The sequence below is a fragment of the Octopus sinensis genome, linkage group LG8, assembly GCF_006345805.1.
Source record: "Octopus sinensis linkage group LG8, ASM634580v1, whole genome shotgun sequence".
Taxonomy (NCBI): domain Eukaryota; kingdom Metazoa; phylum Mollusca; class Cephalopoda; order Octopoda; family Octopodidae; genus Octopus; species Octopus sinensis.
The window spans coordinates 29,549,858-29,569,324 of record NC_043004.1 but is presented as its reverse complement, the minus strand read 5'-3'; the positions used below and the strand labels follow the sequence as shown (position 1 = coordinate 29,569,324).

Sequence of the window (19,467 nt, the reverse complement as noted above, 5' to 3'; positions counted from 1 at the left end):
ATGGCAGTAGGGCTTACACTTGACACCAGTTGGCATACTGATGCCTGAGGATCGCATCAAGTGGCTTCTAGTGGCGAAAGCCTGAACAACAACGGACTTGTCCCACAGAGAACCTTTCCTGTTACTTTTCGGTACCCCATCAAAGACATGTTTATTATGTGATGTGTACAAGTGCAGGCATAATATGCACATGCACGTTCATATATGTCATGTATACATATATTTAACATTTGTAAGTGCAGGTATTGCTGTATAGTTAAAAACACACACATCATTTAATGCATGTTTTTCATGCTGGCATAAGTTGGACTGTTTGATAGGAGCCAACCACTTTACTGAGAGTACTGGGTGCTTTGATGTGGCACTGGTACAGATGCTTTTTACATGGTACTGACATCCACAAGCCTGCAAGATTAGGAACGTTCAGCTGAAGATAAATGCAGCAGACATGCCTGTATGCAAACAACCATGTACTTACTTAGCTTGACATATCTTCTCAAGTACAGCAAGCCACCAAAAGTCTCAGTCGCCTGTCATCTCTGTGAGGCCTAACATCTGAAGATCTTTTATCACCACTTTGTCCCACACCTTCCTGGGTCTACCCCTTCCACATGTTCCCTCCACAATCAGAGCTCAACACTTCTTGAAGCAAGTGTCTTCATACACATTACATGACCATACCACTGCAGTCTTCTCTCTTTTACACTGTCTGATGCCTTGTAGACCCAGTTTGCCTCTCAAATCACTTACACTGAGATATATATATATATATATATATATATGAAATGTGTGTGGTGTGTGATTCATGTACAAGTATTTGTTTCCTTATGTTCACATTGACTCCTTTTAAGCAATGGTGCATGTATTTCCTGCATACAATGTGTTCTGTGAGTCAGCAGCTTTGTATGAAGACCAGTGGAATTAAATAAATACATTATTTCAAAAATAAAAACTGAAGTTGGTGACAGAAAGGCATCCAGTTGTAAAATACTGCCTCAATGTCTTTGTCCAGCCCATTCCAACATGGAAAAAAAAAGCATGTTTATAAATATATACAAGTGATGTATAGTGTGTGTATGTGCATATAATAAATGTTCATTAATCTCGTGTCCAATAGTCTCAGATCCAATTATCTTTTTCATCATTCACCAATTTTATTTTCCTTAATCCTGTCACTGGCTATTGATATCACTCCATAACTGTTTATACATTCAAGTTGAAAAAAACAATTGTCATTGCTTAAGTATTTTACTTTTATCTTCATTGTTCAATGTTCACTTTTTGATGCTTGCATGGATTAAATGGAATTTGTTGAGGCAGATTTTCTGCAGCTGGATCTCCTTCCTGTCACCAACCTTCAATTTCCAAGTAAGGTAATATAAGGTAATATATCCCATGACTAAAGATTTTCATTGACATTTGGAAATGAAGAACACTGCTTGTATAACAATGACATTTGTTTACAACTAATACATGAAGTCAAGACAATAACATGCACACAGTCACGCATGCACATGCAAATGGGCTTCTTTCTGTTTCTGTGTGCCAAATCCACTCTCAAGACTTTGGTTGGCTTAGCGCTACAGTAGGTACTTGCCCAAGATGTCATGCCTTGGAGCTCAGCCTGAGAGCATGCAATTTAGAAGTAAACTTCATACCACTCAACCACACCTAGTAATATATTGGTCAAACATTAATGGCTATTCCTACCAGTTTGGGAAAGCTGTGAAAAGAAAGCTTATAAGCTGCAATTTGTACCCAGAAACTGACATAATACAGCATTTGAAAAGAGGTAGAAACTGGAACAGTATTGCATGGGAAATGCAGTGGAATCTCACTGCTTACAACATTAAAATCAAAAGTTAACACTTCGGAGATGAGTAAAAGTATTGATGGCTAGTGGGTATTAAAGAAAATAAAGTTTTAGAAAACTAGATGCAGTGTAATTTAAGTGGCTTAGTGCAAAGTATAAAGTCATTAAATCAATTATAAGGATATTGTGGAGACCTGCATGCATGTTTATAGTTGGTTGTTTAGCAAATTTTGTATGGCATTTTTTTTTCTTTGTAAACTTAATTTGTCTGGTGAAAAGAAATTAGCAGATAATGTGGTATCAAACTGATGGTTATAGAAAGAGCTTTAGGAGCAGAATCTGCTTTGATGATATACCATTGCCATCTTCCTAGTAAGACTATTGAAAGGAGAAGAACTTAGCTAAATGTAATCCATTCTACTTAGTGTTCAATATACAAATCTGGAACAGCTGTCTCAGAGAAACTTTACAGACTTGTGTATAGAAAAAAAGCAGCTGAGAATGCTGGTAGATAATCAGAAATGACATTTCAACTTGATTTGGTTTTCTTTGCTCAGGATGTCTGGAGGTAGTCACAAAATGATTGTTTCAATATAGGCATTGGCAGCCAAAATGTTTCACTGATTTGTGTGAAAGCTAGCCAGGCTAGAACTAAATATAAGCTTAAAATAGCATCTCTCTAATCCTGCATCATTTTTATTTTTATATTTTGAGAAGTGAGTAAAAAAATTAGTGTGGTGTATTGAACTAGAATTGTGAAAAATGTTTAAAAAATCAGATTGTTTAAAATGGTAATCTTTCATTTTGTAATATGAGACACATGGCTATTTCTAACATATTTAGCTACTATGTAGAGGTTTTGCTCATTGGCTAACACGTACATGGATACCTGCAATTTAGAGGATTGGTTGATATTCATAACATGTCCAGCTATCATGTAGATGTTTCACTTGTTGGCTTATACAATACATAAGACAGAGTATTGTTTAAAGAAAATATGAGTGCTTGTTTGATAAATATACTAAAAGCAGCTCAGAATTGATTAAAACCTATTAGTGTGATGTGATATTCTTTTTTAAACATCTTTGTAATGTGAGCATACACATTGGTTATTGTTGTGTTTATATAGCTTCATATTTAAAGGGTTCAATATGTGTAAACAGTTTGCAATTCAGGTTTTTAATTTTGTATTCAGATTCTTCAAGTTTTATAATTGTTTTGTTGTTGTTGTTAGACTCCCCCTCAGAAAATACAAGTTTTATTAAACAGTTTTGAGTACACACACACTGACATGCATATACATTTTACACACACACATCATTTCCATGGCCAAAACTGGTGAAATTCAAAGGTCACTTTCAAGTTTTTTTTTTTGCTTTGTTTACTATAGATGAACTTTTTTGATGCGTTTTATACAGTAATTATGATAAATTTTAATTCTTCCATACATCACAATATTTAAGAAAATGCAATTTGTATTTTACATTGGTGCTTGTATAGCTGTCTAGTGAAGAAGTTTGCTTCCCAATAAGTTTAGTCCCACTACATGGCACCTTGGACAAATGCCTTCTATTGCAGCCTTGTGAGTGGATTTGATACATGAAAATTAAAAGAAGCCCATTGTGTGTGGAGAATGTGTGTTAGCGTCCCTTTGTCACAATAGTTGTAAACGATGAGTATCATTGTCATACAAGTAGCATCTTTCATTTCCAGTCACATGTGAAAACATTTATATACATGGGAATATTCGTTGTCTTGCATGAAAACAGGTGATGGTTAGTGACAGGATGGACATCAAGCCATAAAAAAAATCTGCCTCAGAGAATTGTGTTCAATCCAATGATGAGAGTGATATTTTTTTCTGACATTCCATTGCCTACCTACAATTAGACCTGTGTATCAAGTACAAATTTGTAATGGATATATATCTTTTTAGTATGTAATTTTTTAGGTGTCATTTTGAAGTAACTAACTGAAATACAAAGTATTGGTCCCTTTAATTTTAAATCTCCAAATTATTCGGCTAATTTTGATTGCCTGTTTGGAGAAGACTTCTCATGATTCTTTACTTAGATGCAAACATTTGTGCATGTACGCAGACGTATTAAAGGCTTATTTTGATACCTTGGCTTATATCTTTGTTGAACAACAGGAAATGTTTTGTTTGTCTCAGTGCAAGGTACATAACTCTTCATGATCCAGTTTGCTGGCAAGATTCCTGCTGAACCCCCCCCCCCTAAATAGCAAAGTGGGTGTGATAAGAAGGTGAAATGCAGAGAGAATACAATTAAAATTTTTATTAAGATGAAAAGTTTGCTACTTTATAATATTGATGAAAATTAGCTAATAGCTTAAAGTATCATAAAAAATGCACAGGTATAGTGTATGCAACCCAGTTTCAGTTGCTCATATTCAGTAAAAAATGATTGTTAGTTCTTAAAAGCTTATGGGAGGCCCGACTTTGCAGATAGGACTTGGAGTAAATTTTTGAGACTTGTTGGAAAAAAAAAGTGCATCTTATTTTTATCAAATGCAGTATTATTTCAAATTTATCTTGAATTGGAAGTTACATTTAATAATTGGTGTATTTTTAAATAACATAAAAAAAAAAGTGCAAGTTATTTTTGGTAACAGTAGTGCTACTCTGTTAGTTGGATGTTGATTTATTTGTGTATGATCAATAGACACAGTCAGTAGGTTAGTTTTAATTGTGATCAACAGTGTGTTACATTTATGATCTACACACGTAGCCAATAGATTAGTTTTACTTATGATCGACATGGCCAGTATGTTAGTTATATTTTTGACCAGTACACAGCCAAGGCTTATAGTTTCATTTATGATCAATACATCCAGTGAATTAGTTGATAAAATTAATCACCACTCTATTGTATTCCTATTTCTTTATATTGGCGAATGCAATAGATAAATTAAATCTTGTGAACATTATGTTGTCTAGCTAGCCTCTATTGTTTGCATAGTCTTCTCAAATACTAAAAGTTTTAAGGATCATCTTTTTAGCAGCTTTGCCAAGGAAGCAAAATCACAATTCTCAAATTGCTTGCTTTATTTGCATATAATGTTTTTTCTATAAAGTTTGATAATACGAAAGACAGAAGTTGTCTACATGTCATAATATTGGAGTTTACTAATATATTATAGGTAAGGAGGCTTTTGTGACCTTAGCAACAAATGATACCTATGTATTGGGATGTTTGGTCCTTGGAGAATCCTTACGGAGAACCAAAACTCAAAGAAAATTAGTTGTGCTCATTACAAAAGGTGTATCCGAGTGTCTCAGGTAATTTCTGTTTTTTTACTTAATTACATTTGCCATTTTGTATATTTCCAATGTTTTCTTCCACTCATTTTTGATAATATCAATGTTGATCATGAATATGAGTCACACTTGCTGCAGAATGTTTATATAAAGTAAATTGATAACAATTTGGAATATAGATTCTTCAAAAGCTGCCAGTAATTAAAACATGGACACATATACTCTACTAATTAGTAATAAGGGTCCAAAAGGTTGATGTGAACTTCATTGTCAAGTAGGTGACACATTTCTGGCTAGCAGCCTTATGTGGTACAAGAAGTTCTCTCACAAATAGTGATGAAGTGGCAGAAAGACTAGAATATTAGATAAACTGAATGCCAGATATATAAAAACTGTAGAATCTGAGCAAATTAGTGATGTTCTGTATCTATTAAATAGTGGGTGAAGTTTCATGCTATGAGGAAGGGAAGTCTCTTGTCTCAAGCAGGACTTTTTGTGGCTGAGAAAGAAATATCAACTTATGTAAAAGATTTGTGAGAGATGGTAGCAAGTGTTATTAGGAGATGGCTGCAATGAGAGAAAAGAGTAAAGGAATACCAGTAGATTAGGGGCTCATAATTTTTATTTTCTGTTGTAGACTAAAAGATTTTTTCTAAATTTAATGGAAACTAATTAATATTATTGATTTATATCAGTTATTTGTTTAGTGTTTCTGTTGTGATTCTTTTTTTTCCCCTTGTTTAATATTTTTGTTTTTCATTTTTAATTTTAGAAAAAATCTTAAAGATGTTTTTGATGAAGTTTGTGAAGTTGACTTAATTTCTAGTCATGACTACAAAAATCTTCAACTCCTTGGTAGGCCTGATCTCAATGTAACGTTCACAAAACTTTACTGTTGGAAATTAACACAGTACTCGAAATGTGTGTTTTTAGATGCTGACACATTGGTAAGTAAATTGTTAGCAAATTTTTAATAGTTTATTTGTAATAATTATCTGCATAAATAGGGTGGGGAACTGGCACAATTGTTACTGCACCATTAAAAAAAAATCTGAGTTCAAATGCTGTTGGGGTTGACTTTGCCTTTAATCCTTTCAGAATCAATAAAATAAGTACCAGTTGAGCACTAGGGTTGATGTAATTGATTTACTACCTCCCTAGAATGAGCCCTTGTGCCAAAGATTGAAACCATTATCTGCATAAGTGTAAATAACACTTTTATATAATAATAATAATGAAATTATTGTATACAGTGCTCAGGTGCACCACAACTTGTCAGAAAGTGCGTATAAAGCACATGCAATAATGTACAAATGTCTGGAAAGCGAACAATGCATGAATCGGATACATGCTTGTGTGTGTATGGAGGGGAGAAAATCAGGTGTAGTGTTGGCGAATCTCAGAAAGCATGGAAGTTTTGAAGGATGCAGTGCTCCGACAACTAACAACTGATGCCGGCAGTTTGTTCCATGCTTCAGCAACTCTCAGCGTGAAAAAATGTTTCCAACAGTCATGGGAGCTGTGCTGTTTCCTGACTTTGTAAGCATGTCCATGGGTGTTAGACAGGTGGAGTTCGAAAAGGTGCTCAGAGTTATTGTTTGTAAGATGGTTGATAATTTTATGGGTGTCTGCCAAGTCAGCTGCTAGACATCGGAGTTTCAATGTGTCCATGCCCAGGGAAGTAAGGCGTTCAGTATATGGCAAATGCCTGATGGAGGATATTCTTTTGGTTGCACGTCACTGAACGGCTTCCAGACGATTGATATCCTTTATGATATCTTTTATGGTGCTGCAGATTTAAATATGAATTGTTGGAATGCATTTAATGACTAGATATTTCCCTTTTTTTATATATATATCCTCTCTGTTTTGGTAGTTTTGTTTCCTTCTAACTGGTGTATCAAACTCAAATTTCTCTTACAGGTTCTTGATTGTGTGGATGAGCTTTTTGAAAAGGAGGAACTTTCTGCTGCTCCTGATCCAGGATGGCCTGATTGCTTCAATTCGGGTGTTTTTGTAATGCAACCAAATGAAGAAACATATAAGTCATTGATCCAGTTTGCTAAGACCGAAGGCTCGTTTGATGGTAAATAAACCTTTTCTCTGGGATTATCTCTGTTGCATTTGATTTTTTTCTCTAAATAGCTGCTGGAAATATTGCTTCATGTTTGTTTGAGGAAATCTTTTTACTATGGTATATCACTAACAAGGGCTCACTTTTCTTGGCTGTGGGCACTATATCTAATGGTTTATTTTTACATTGGTTTGGTCTGGACAAAGGGACTGTGCTCATAGTTTTTGTAGGCCCTCAGAATTTGGTGATATTAATGTGACTCAATTTTCTGTTGAGCAGTTGTAAGTTGGCAGCTGCAAGAAAAACATGGGCCGGGAGGAGGGAATCCTGTGGACTGACTTAACAGGGAAGGGTTGGGAAAAGTGGTTTGGGTGGAGGTTGACACTATAAGCGAGATGAGATGCAGGACTAACATGCCTTGCAGTCCTACTCTGTGAATCATGTTGGCTAATGTTTTATGATGTAGCTATCACTTCACCAATACCTGGCGAAACTGGTTGGTAGAAGCTGTGTGTCTCAGTGCAATCGTGTTTATGTGGTTGAAAAGCTTGTTTCCCGACCATGTGGTTTTTGTTTTAGTCCCACTGCGCAACACCTTGGGCAAATGTCTTCTAATGTAACACTGGATCAACCAAAGCTTTGTGAGAGGATTTGGTAAATGGAAACTGTGTGTATATGTCTTCGTGTATGAGTACCTTTTTATTAACTTCAAATGATGGATGTAAATGTGCAAGTGATGTTTGCTTCCATCATCAGTGAAAAACATCGGGCCATGGGGAAATATTACTTTACTTTGAAACAGTTGAAAGTTGGCAGCAGGGAGGCTATCTGGCTCTAGAAAATCTTCAATGAATTCCAATGCAAGCATGGAAAAGTGGACATTTAAAGTGATAAGTTGAGGTCGTGTGAAAGCAGTCGGGACTGAAAGGTTTTCTGTAGTAAGCAGTAGAAAAGGCAGTGACGAGATGGGTTTCAATATAGTGTGAGGCTCAACTTTTTCCATAGATTTGGTGAAAGCAATGGTTTACATAATTTGCAGGCTCTGTGTGTTGACATCCTCAGACTGGTATGTCATATCATCATCATCATCGTTTAACGTCCGCTTTCCATGCTAGCATGGGTTGGACGGTTCAACTGGGGTCTGGGAAGCCAGAAGGCTGCGCCAGGCCCAGTCTGATCTGGCAGTATTTCTACAGCTGGATGCCCTTCCTAACGCCAACCACTCCGAGAGTGTAGTGGGTGCTTTTTATGTGCCACCTGCACAGGTGCCAGGCGAGGCTGGCAAACGACCACGATCGGATGGTGCTTTTTACGTGCCACCGGCACGGAGGCCAGTTGGGGCGGTGCTGGCAACGGCCACGTTCGGACAGTTCTCTTACGTGCCATCGGCACTGGTATCTCAGCTACAATTTCCATTGATGTTGAAAGATTTCGATTTTGATTTTCACTTGCCTCAACAGGTCTTCACAAGTAGGGTTTGTCACAAGAAGGAACGGTATGCATAAGTGGGCTGGTTACGTCCCAGGTAGAGGCCACGGGTTATGGTCTCACTTGTCCTGCCGGGTCTTCCCACGCACAGCATACTTCCAAAGGTCTTGGTCTCTGGTCATTTCCTCAGTGAGGCCTAAAGTTCGAAGGTCGTTCTTCACCACCTCGTCCCAGGTCTTCCTGGGTCTACCTCTTCCACAGGTTCCCTCAACCGCGAGGGTGTGGCACTTTTTCACACAACTATCTTCATTCATTCTCGCTACATGACCATACCAGCGCAAACGTCTCTCTTGCACACCACAACTGATGCTTCTTAGGTCTAACTTTTCCCTCAAGGTACTTACACTCTGTCAGTGTGCATACACAACAGAGTATGAACACTGACATTACACATCCATCGGAGCATACTGGCTTCATTTCTTGCGAGCTTACGCATATCCTCAGCAGTCACGGCCCATGTTTCACTGCCATGTAGCATGGCTGTTCGTACACATGCGTCATACAGTCTGCCTTTTGTTCTGAGCGAGAGGCTTTTGTTACCAGCAGAGGTAAGAGCACTCTGAACTTTTCCCAGGCTATTCTTACTCTAGCAGTTACACTTTCAGCACACCCACCCCCGCTACTGACTTGGTCGCCTAGGTAACGGAAGCTATCAAAACTCAAAATAAATAATTTATGAAATTCTTGAGTCAGTGTCTATTTTTCTTTTCTATTTTGATATTTAGAAGTAGTAAAACTTGATTTTAGTTAGGATATTTGTTTTTAGGGAAAAAAAACCTATTAAATCTTTTCAAAATACATTTTACATGAGTGCATTGAATCAATACTGTTTAATTCAACCATTTATTAGCATTACTAGAATTGCTTTTCCCACCATTTCTTTTTAGAGAATCTAAATTGTAAAAAGATTGGTATGTAAAAAGGTAACTTCATATACTCATTTGGAATAAATGAGTTGATAAAAGTATATCTTTTGTCAGTTAATGTTTTGAAATCTGAAGTGAGTTTTTATTTTATTTTAATTTTGCTTAAAATCAAATACTTTGCTGATATTTCTTTTCATCCCATTTAATATTTTATAATTTTCTCTTTAGGTGGTGACCAAGGATTATTGAATTTATACTTTAAGGATTGGGCTACAAAAGATATTAAGAAGCATCTGCCATTTGTTTATAATGTTGTTTCTCAAGCATTTTACAGTTACTTACCAGCATTTAAGCAGTAAGTTATATTTCTTCAACATTAATAATTTAGTTAGCTTATGTATTTCTTTATGAAATTCTCTCATTTTCTTCATGAAATATAATTGGTTTACATTCAAGTCTCCAATAAATTTAATTTAGATGTTAAGAGTTTTGAAAGCATGAATTTTCAAAACTGTTGCAATACTGCATAACTTTTGAATTTGTTTTATGCGTGAAATGAGTTATTCATCAAACACTGAATGGTTTTAGATGAAATAACTTACTTGGTACATTTTGGGAGGGTAAAAAACAAGCTGCTTTATGCATTTAAACTGGTCCAGTCTGGCTGCTGTTTACAGAAATGTATTATAATTTTGCTTGCCATTGCGTTACTTAGCCTGTTGGTAATGCTTTCATGTGAATAGAGAAAAAGGGGGAGAGCGAAAAAGAGGGAGAGAAACGTCCTTGATGCGAGATAGAGGGAATGTAATTGTAATGCTTTCGCATGATTAGATGAAGGGAAAGAAAGGAGAAAAAGGATGTGAAGAATGTGACAGAAAAAGGGGGAGAAGGAAGCATCCATGATGTGAGGTAGGGGGGACGTAATATTTATTATGTGGTTAAAAAAGTTAGTTTAAAGTAGAGGAGGAGAGTTAAAAATATAATTGTAGCAGAGGGGTGATGTTCTGATGGTGAGGTTAAAGAAAGGCAAAGAGGGAGGAGAGAGATGATGATGGTGGTGGTAGTGATTGGATATTGAAAATTGTATTTTTTAATTGAACAGTTTTTTTATATCACCTGTCACTTAACACATGCATATGAGTGCAATTCCGTGAAATATTCATTCTTATTTAAGTGGCAGATATATGCAATTTAACTAACGGTTGTATCATATTACTCTTTTACTTGTTTCAGTCATTTGACTGTGGCCATGCTCGAGCACCACCTTTAGTCAAGCAAATCGACCCCAGGACTTATTCTTTGTAAGCTTAGTACTCACTCTATCGGTCTCTTTTGTGGAACCGATAAGTTACGGGGACGTAAACATACCAGCATTGGTTGTCAAGCAATGTTGGGACACACACACACACACACATAAATATATATACGACGGGATTCCACTCACGAGGCTTTGGTCAGCCCGAGGCTATAGAAGACACTTGCCCAAGGTGCTATGCAGTGGGACTGAACCCGGAACCATGTGGTTGGTAAGCAATCTACTTACCACTCACCCACTCCTACGCCTATTGTATGAAATATTTCTTTTTTTTTTTTACTTATGGGGAAAATGGAAAAATAAGAGTATTTATTTTATGAGTGCTGTGTATTAAGTCTATAAAATTGTGTATAAAATATATAAAGTGTATGTGTGTGTGTGTGTGTGTGTGTGTGTATATATATATATTAGTGCAATAAGTAATCATCGTATTCCGATTTCTTTAACTTTTCAATGATTAGCAGATGAGTGACTAATTTTTGATACTGACACAATACAGGCTACACTTTCAGGTTTTTTGGATAAAGTTTTCAAAAATAACCCAAAAGTTTATCATTAATTCTGTGAAATGCTAGTATAATATTACTTAGTTACGTCTATAATAACCAGAATCAACTGATTTGTTAAAATTTTATCCTATTCAAATGTGTAGAATATATGTAACTGAATTTTGGGCTTTGGTAGCGATGTTTTGAATTTGATGTAAAAGATTTTTGTGTGTGGTTTTAAATTTATTTCCTATGTATGCTTTTATTTTGTGACTGCAAATCTTTTTTTTTCTTCTCATGAAGCTCTCTATGAATTCTGGCCATTTTTATTCATGTTTCACTTTTGGAAAAATTACCAATAAATATACTTTTCATACACAGGTTCAAGCAAAACGTAAAGATTGTACATTTTCTTGGTGCTATCAAACCTTGGCAACACTGTTACAATGCTAAAACAAAGAAAGTAACCCCACTGCCTAATTCTGGTCATGATCCAGATTTCCTCCAGCGATGGTGGAACATTTACATGGAGTCTGTTTATCCTGTAATCGATCACGGGGTATGTAGACTTTTTATTATGTTTAAGCTTCTTTATGGGATTTAACTAAAACCAGTTACCTTGCATGAAAACAGTTTATTGCACTTCAACATGTTTTGTATTTTATAAGTAACTTTATAACTTGGCATTGAAAATATAACTATAACTTGTTGAGTTTTATCATCTAATTTTTTAAAATGAAAGTTTGAAGATATTGCAGTCACAGTCATTACTAGTATCTGTTGTAAGGTCTTCCCTTAGATTTATAGTTGTATGGGGAGGGATTTAGAAAGTAGATCAACTGGTTTGAGTCTTAAAACAATCACTTTGTTGCAGTGATAGCTGTTAATATACACATAAGCAGTCCCAGCTTATTTCAATAGTTAGGTTTAAGCAAGGAATAAGAAAACTGGTTTAAATTTGTTATTAATTAAAAGACAATTTAGTTGTTGATGAACATTTTATTTGAAAAAAATGTAACAGATCAACAATTGTATCATTCACAAAAGATTTTTTTGTTTGATTAAAAAAAAATCTTTCTTCAAAAATACTGGAGAAATATTTCCATCATAACCATCATCATTTTAACAACCACTTTTCCAAGCTGCATGGCTTAGATGGAGTTTATTGAAGCTGATTTTCTTTGGCGGATGCCTTTCCTGTCATCAACCCTCAACTGTTTCCAAGCAAAATAATATTTCCCAGGTATTTTTGGCAGACTACTGGAAATGATGACACTGGTTGTATGATGGTAACACTCAATTTATAACTATCATCCAATGTCAGTTTTGAAGTTTAAAGATCTAGAGGTTCTGAAATTAGTTACAGATTAATTAGTATTTTTAATGGAAAAACTGTTAGAATTTAGATGAAAAAATATCTTGTTCTTCATGTTTAGTTTGATTATGGCAGGAAAACTGATTCTGCTAGTTTGGATACAATTTATTACTAGAGTTAGTGGAAGGAATTAAGGTAGTTTTTAATTAATTTTTATTGATTAGTTTAAAATGGAATATTTTTGTAAATGTTTTAATCTCACCCAGTTCATCATCATACAACCATTTTCCATGCAGTTATGGGTTAGATGGTTTTACTGGAACTGGTAAGCCAGAGCGCTACACCAGGCTCCAGTTGTCTGTTTTGCTTGGTCTCTACTGCTGGATGTCCTTCCTAATGCCAACCACTTCACAGAGTGCTCTGGGTGTTTTTCATGTGTCACCAGCATTGACAATGACTATGATTCATTTAGCTTGATGTGTCTTCTCAGGCACCGCAAATTGCCAGAAGTCTCGATCACTTTTTATTGCCACTGTGAGGCTCAACCAAAGATCATATTTCACCACCTTGTCCCATGTTGTCTACCCTTTCCAAAGTTTCCCTCCACAATTAGAGATTGGTACTATTTATGCAGCTGTTCTCATTCATATGCATCACATGACCATACCAGCACAATATTCTCTCTTGCACACTACATCCTGATGCTTCTTATACCCAATCTTTCTCTTAAAACTCTTTCACTCTGTTGCACATACTCACTGGCATAGCACATCCAGCAGAGCATGGTGGTTTCATTTCGTTCAAGCCTTTGCTTGTCCTCTGCAGTCACAGCCCGTGTTTCATTGTCATTTAGCATGGCTGTTCATCACAGGCATCATACAATCTGTCTTTCACTCTGAGAGAGAAGCCTTTTGTTATCAACAAAGGTAGAAACTCTGAATTTTTCCCAGTCTGTTTCTATTCTATCAGCTCTCAGGCATCCACTGAAGTAACAGAAGCTATTTATTACTTCTAAGAAACCCCCCAGAGCATTTGATGGCTTATTTTCTGAACATTCTCAGTGTTTATTGTACCTGTGTATCTGCCATACACAAAGGCTATGTTCTCTGTTAACCTTATTGCTGCACCTCTTGTGTGTTCACAGCTTGCACTGGGTAAACCTTATGGAGTTTCTACTTACACCTTTTATACATATCGAGCAGGGCCATCTCCCTGAAGGGATTTGTGGTTTGTCTGTTTTCCTACTTACAAGGACTTTGGTCTTTGTTAAATTAACTATAAAGCCTTTTGCTTCCAGACCTTGCTTCCACACCTGAAATTTCATCTAGTTCTGGTTGTGAATCAGCTATAAGAACAGTCATCAGCATAGAAGAGCTCCCAAGGGCCACCAAGTCTTAAATTCCTCTGTTATGGCCTTGAGGATTGATGAACGAGAGGGGGCAGAGAGCCAATCCTTGGTGAACTACCTGTAGACTAAACTTTCCCCTTACTAACAACATCCCTGAATATAGCTTGTACAACTTCCACCAGCAGCTCATTTATCACTGGCTTCTATATTGCCCTCCAGATAAAGGTGCGGGGGACCCTGTCAATGGCTTTGTCTGCATTCTCATGTTTTTTTGAAATGTTTTATGCTAATATGTCTGAATTTTGTTTGACAAAACTAACATTGTCTTTAATAATGGAATGATTTATTTACATGTTAAATTTGGCTGATTATTTTTGCTTTAACCCTTTCGTTACTATATTTCTGACCAAAATACACCCCTCATGAGTTTCAATTAAATTCTAAAATAATCATGAATTTAGGCTTGTTTCATTAAATAACTGTAACTTTTTTACTTATCAACATATTAATGTGATATTTGGAACATAATTAAAGAAAGGGTTCTTAATCAATTCTATTGCATAACTTTTGCCTCAAAGTGACTTTAATTACAGGTAAATTCAGGTAAATTGAGCAAAAGGTAAAAATATTAAAATTTTGTTTAAACATCATCATAGAAAATGAATCATCAGCTAATATTCAAATGGGTATGCAACAAAATTTTGATAAAGAATTGTGCACATCACTAGATCATCAGTTGAATTTAATGCACAACAGGTGTACCATAAAGGTGGAATAAAGTGAAATACTGGAATCCACCGCAAGTTTGACTGAACTAAAGAAATCGGTCAAAAAATAATATACGGCCCTGGTTATGGTATGGAAGTGATAAATTCCAGACCACATCGTTCCCTAGGCCATGCTGACTAACATTATTTTCCCTGTATAAAAACTAAATCCACGCAGTACCCAGTATTTACTTCACAAATTTTCCGAAATTCGATCCCCCATTTTGTGTTTGTTTACAATCTGCGTAAATTTGTTTCTGCATTGATCGCTTCAAACAATAGCTTCCAGACCACATCGTACCCTAAGCCATGCTGACTAACATTAGTTTCCCTGTATAAAAACTAAATCCACAACAGTACCCAGTATTTGCTTCACAAATTTTCCGAACTTTGATCCCTCATTTTGTGTTTGTTTACATTCTGCGAAACAGTTTGCTTCCACAGTGATCGCTCCAAACAAGCATACTGAAAAACATAGTCTAATGGTTTCGCTTCCTAAGAAAGAATATAGATAAACTATCTCCTCAGAAAAATTGCTAATAAAAACATTTTAAAGTTTTTTACTTCATTCCGATGTAAAATCGTCTTTGCTGTCACCATCGCCGATTTGTTTCTTCGGAATCGCTGCTTTCGGTTTCGGATAAAAAAAATATCCTATTCATTATTTTGTACACCACGTGCTTTCTGTTGAAAAAGCTTTAAATTCGGAATCAATGCTTGATAACATGAAACTCCTATCCATTTTCAAAGTTGAAGAAAAATCGATGCCGAAAAAATGTGGAAAAAAATCTCCCAAAATTCAGGGAATTAAAATTACACGTCGATCGTTGTACAAAACTGTAGATGAACTGTTTACGAAGTATAATCACGTGTTTTCACGAATGTACTAACGAGATTTGCTCTGATATTCTCATTTAAATATGAATAGGTAATTACGGGCGGTTTTGGGTGGCTTGGTCACATGAACCAAAACTTTTTTTGGGTGGCTTTGGGCGGTTTGGTAACGAAAGGGTTAAAAATAGCAACTAAAAACTCATCTCATTTGAATTTCTTTTTTTATTTTATTTTTGTAATTGTTACATTTTAAAGAAATCAGAAGAATTAAAGGTATGTAATTATTTTGAGGACAAATTAATCCCTATATTATCTAATTAGTTACCTATTTTCTTTCTATAATTGGTAGTCAATAGTCCTTTTCTTTATTAGTGTATTTGTATATATATAATTGTATTATTGCTGCTACATTCACTTTCGCTTAAAGCTTTTAAAAAAAAAATTATTATTCATTGTATTAGTGCTAATTTGGTATGGTTTCATACAATCATAGTTTGTTACAAATGTTTCTTGTGCTTTTAACACTTGAGCAATTTTAGATATCTTGTCTTGACAAAAATTTGTATTAAATGGTTTGTAGGAAGTGGTTAGATTAATCTGGATACATATTAATTTTCTGGTAAATTTGGAAAATAATTAACACAAGTCTTAATTGGTACATGAGATACAACTGGCTGACTTTTAGAGTATAGTCACCAACATTGGTCATAGTACTTTTATTAACTAGTACTTATTTTATAAATAGCAAAGTGGTCAGGATAGTATAATCTCAGAATGTGAAGGATTGTAAATCAACTACCATAAAGTAGTTTGTACCACATCCTACCTATTCTGTCATCCCTCTGTTACTAGATAAGTACTGAAAATAGTAAAAACAGCTAGTGTACTGCTAATTAATATTAACTTTTCTGAACTAGGTGGAACCTTCCATTTAATTCTAAAGCAAATTTTGAATTTAGTTAACATGGTTGTTGTTTCAATCAAATTACTTTGCTTAGTGTGTGATACAGTTGTTACAAACTTTCGATTCTGGGCTGAGTTGTTGATTATTGATTGCAGAACAATTTGGATATTCTTTGAACTTGTGTGAAATCTACATAAAAATTAACTAAGCTTATTAAGGCAAGAATTTAGTATAGCATTGTTAGTTATCCACCTAGTTATCTCCCTGTTCTGTTTCTAAACATGCAACCCCAGAAAGTTATGTGAATTTACTATTATCAAATTTATAAGAAGGCTGCTTTCAAATGATTCTTTTACTGAGTCATTAACATTTTCTTGATATAAAATAAACTGGACCCCTCTTTAAAAAAAAAAAACAAAAAAAAAAACAAGAAACATTTGTAACTAAACAAAATTAGGTGCCAACTATTTTTTTATCTTTCTCTATTTACCCTTTTTAGTGTTTATTTTTCATATATAAACGAGTTTTAGTTTTTGAAATTTTGAAATATCAGTGTAAAGAAAAATGAATTTGATACAAAAGTTGCTTTAATATTTCTTAAAATAAAATGTTTTAAAAACCAGTTCTACTCTTTTTTATAAGCAAAGTCAAAATGCGATATAGTTTGGTTTACCATTTACAAATAAAAAAAAAAATGTTTAATTGTATTTTTGTAACTTTTATTTTACCACAAATTCAGTGTAAAATTATCATTTTGGAATTTATAAACTAAAATTCAATCTATTTCCATAAATTTCATTTTGCATTTTATTCAATTTTTTTTCTTCTTTGCTAAGATTTTATTTCTCAATTGTTTATTTGAATGTTTCCGCTTTTTTGATCACTTGAAGAATATGATGATACTGTAAAATGAAACTCTAATCCTGTAACTATATATATAGATGATGAAAAGTCAAATTTGATCTTTGATAAGTGAGCTCTCCCTTCAGTTATGTAGTATGGGCAATCATTTAATCAACTATTACACTTTTCCTTATGAACATTCTATCTAAATTCTGTTTTCATTGATGAAAAGGAATGCTAAGTTTTAATAATTCACAACTTTTATTGTAGTTTTAAAATATAGTGGAATGTTATTAAATATATTTAGGCTCAATGAAGTCTTTTGTTTACTAAAAAAAAAAAAGAAATCAATGCTGTAATTGATATAAGCTACATAATCTGTACCTCCGTAAGTGAACCTGTTTTATGGGTTTAAATACATTGCAAATACTAACATGAAAAAGGTGGAATTTAGTGATATTAGAGAATTAATGAAATGGTTTTTGATTATTTTCTATATATATATATATATATATGATTTGTAACATATTAATATATTTTCTGTATTTCATTGGATATACCGAATCATTAATCGTTTCTTGTTTCACTAATCTGCACTAGTTAACTGAGTGTTCAATATAATCAAAGTGAATAATTTGTATGAAATAAAGTTGTGAATTGTTGTGAATATCTTTACATTTTGTTATAGTTTTATACCTTTCTGTATACTTCAATGCATTGATTACTCTGGGGCAGGATTCTCTTATGCACAAGTTCTATTCTTTTAATTTACATTTGCATTTTTTCCTTTTTTGAAATGCTTTCAAGGAGTTTAATTTGTCAACTGCCTCTCCCTCTTTTCTTCCTACTTCTCCTTCTCCTCCCCCACTTTCTAGGGTAAGTTTCAATGTTGGATTTTTGTTTAGTAATATTAGAATCCTTAAATATTTGACATACTATATAAATTTAATTTAATAGAACATGTTAATTTGAAATTATTCATATATTGAAATTTGGTTTTACTATTCAAAGATAATTGTAGAAAAAAAAAAAAAAAATTTTGCTTGTAGAATATAATTCAAATTCTAAAGAGTTTTCTGTTTTTGTTTTTCTATTTTTCTCTGTAAAGCTTACTTTTCATAAATTTTTCTATATGCTTACATTATTGTTTAATATTTTCTTTTGTTAATTTGAATAAATTTTTCCATTTGCAGATTGCTCTTACTGGTCCAATCATTGGTGGAGATTTAAGCGGTCACGGACAGAGAGCAGTAATGGATGAATTTGAAAAACGTATGGCATGGGAGCATGGTGAGATTGACTATATGGGGCAAGATAGCTTTGATAACATCCAACGGAAACTTGATTTGAATTTAAATCAAAATCAGTCGGGCAGCATGTGAATGATTTATACTCAAGTCAAGTGAAAAAAGAAAAGAAAAAAACGTTCAAAACTTGTTTTGAATAAGCTACATATATTGAAACTGCTCCAAAGCTATTAAATCAACTAACAAACTACTTGAACTGCTATGCACTTCATTACATATTTTTTTCTTACTTCTATGTAATGACCCAATCTATTAATTTGACTGCTCCATATTGTGACTGACACAATTTTACTTTGGCTTTTACATTATTTCCTTAAAAATTTTGAGCAATTTCCCTGCTTTGTCATAAGATATATTTAAAAAGTTTGTTATTAAATCACTTTGTAAGTATCCTAGACTTGAGATATTAGTTTCTAAACTTTTACATTATTTTCCTTCTGGTTCTAAAGTCTTTTATCTTTAAGTGATATAGATTAATTTTCAAGAATCTGTTATTAGAATAGCGTTCTCTGTCCCCTTAGGTGCCTAATTTTTTTGCAAGATTTTAGTGCATCATACACATTATTCATCAATTGAGTTCTGTACTTTTTACTCTGCCATCTGATGAAAATTATTTGCTAATTTATCTAAAGTTGCTTTCCATTTTTGAAGAGAACAATAGAATTCTTTCCTCTTATTGGCTGTCTCTTGGTGCTGATCATTAAGAACAATAATTCTGTATAATACAGCCACTTCACTATATAGGTTGCATTAAATATATTAAACTCCAGTTTTATCATAAATGGGAGTTTATAAATTTAAGTGTTCAACTCAATAGTCTGGTTG

The 19,467-nt window shown here is 34.1% G+C and overlaps 1 protein-coding gene across 3 annotated transcripts in view; it reads left to right on the top strand.

Annotated features, from left to right (window-relative positions):
• The window catches only part of LOC115215187 (glycogenin-1), a 32,973-nt gene extending 14,141 nt beyond the window's left edge, over nt 1-18,832 (top strand). The window contains exons 2-9 of one of the 3 annotated variants that reach the window (XM_036505302.1): nt 4,976-5,114; nt 5,866-6,040; nt 7,017-7,179; nt 9,750-9,876; nt 11,706-11,883; nt 15,844-15,861; nt 18,143-18,211; nt 18,529-18,832. In XM_036505302.1, coding sequence (XP_036361195.1) covers nt 4,976-5,114; nt 5,866-6,040; nt 7,017-7,179; nt 9,750-9,876; nt 11,706-11,883; nt 15,844-15,861; nt 18,143-18,211; nt 18,529-18,717 — 1,058 coding nt within the window. In that variant the 3' untranslated portion in view covers nt 18,718-18,832. The remainder of the gene's footprint in view (nt 1-4,975; nt 5,115-5,865; nt 6,041-7,016; nt 7,180-9,749; nt 9,877-11,705; nt 11,884-15,843; nt 15,862-18,142; nt 18,212-18,528) is intronic. The other 2 variants (XM_029784374.2, XM_029784375.2) reach the window with 2 other exon arrangements.
• The last annotated feature ends 635 nt before the right edge of the window (nt 18,833-19,467 follow it).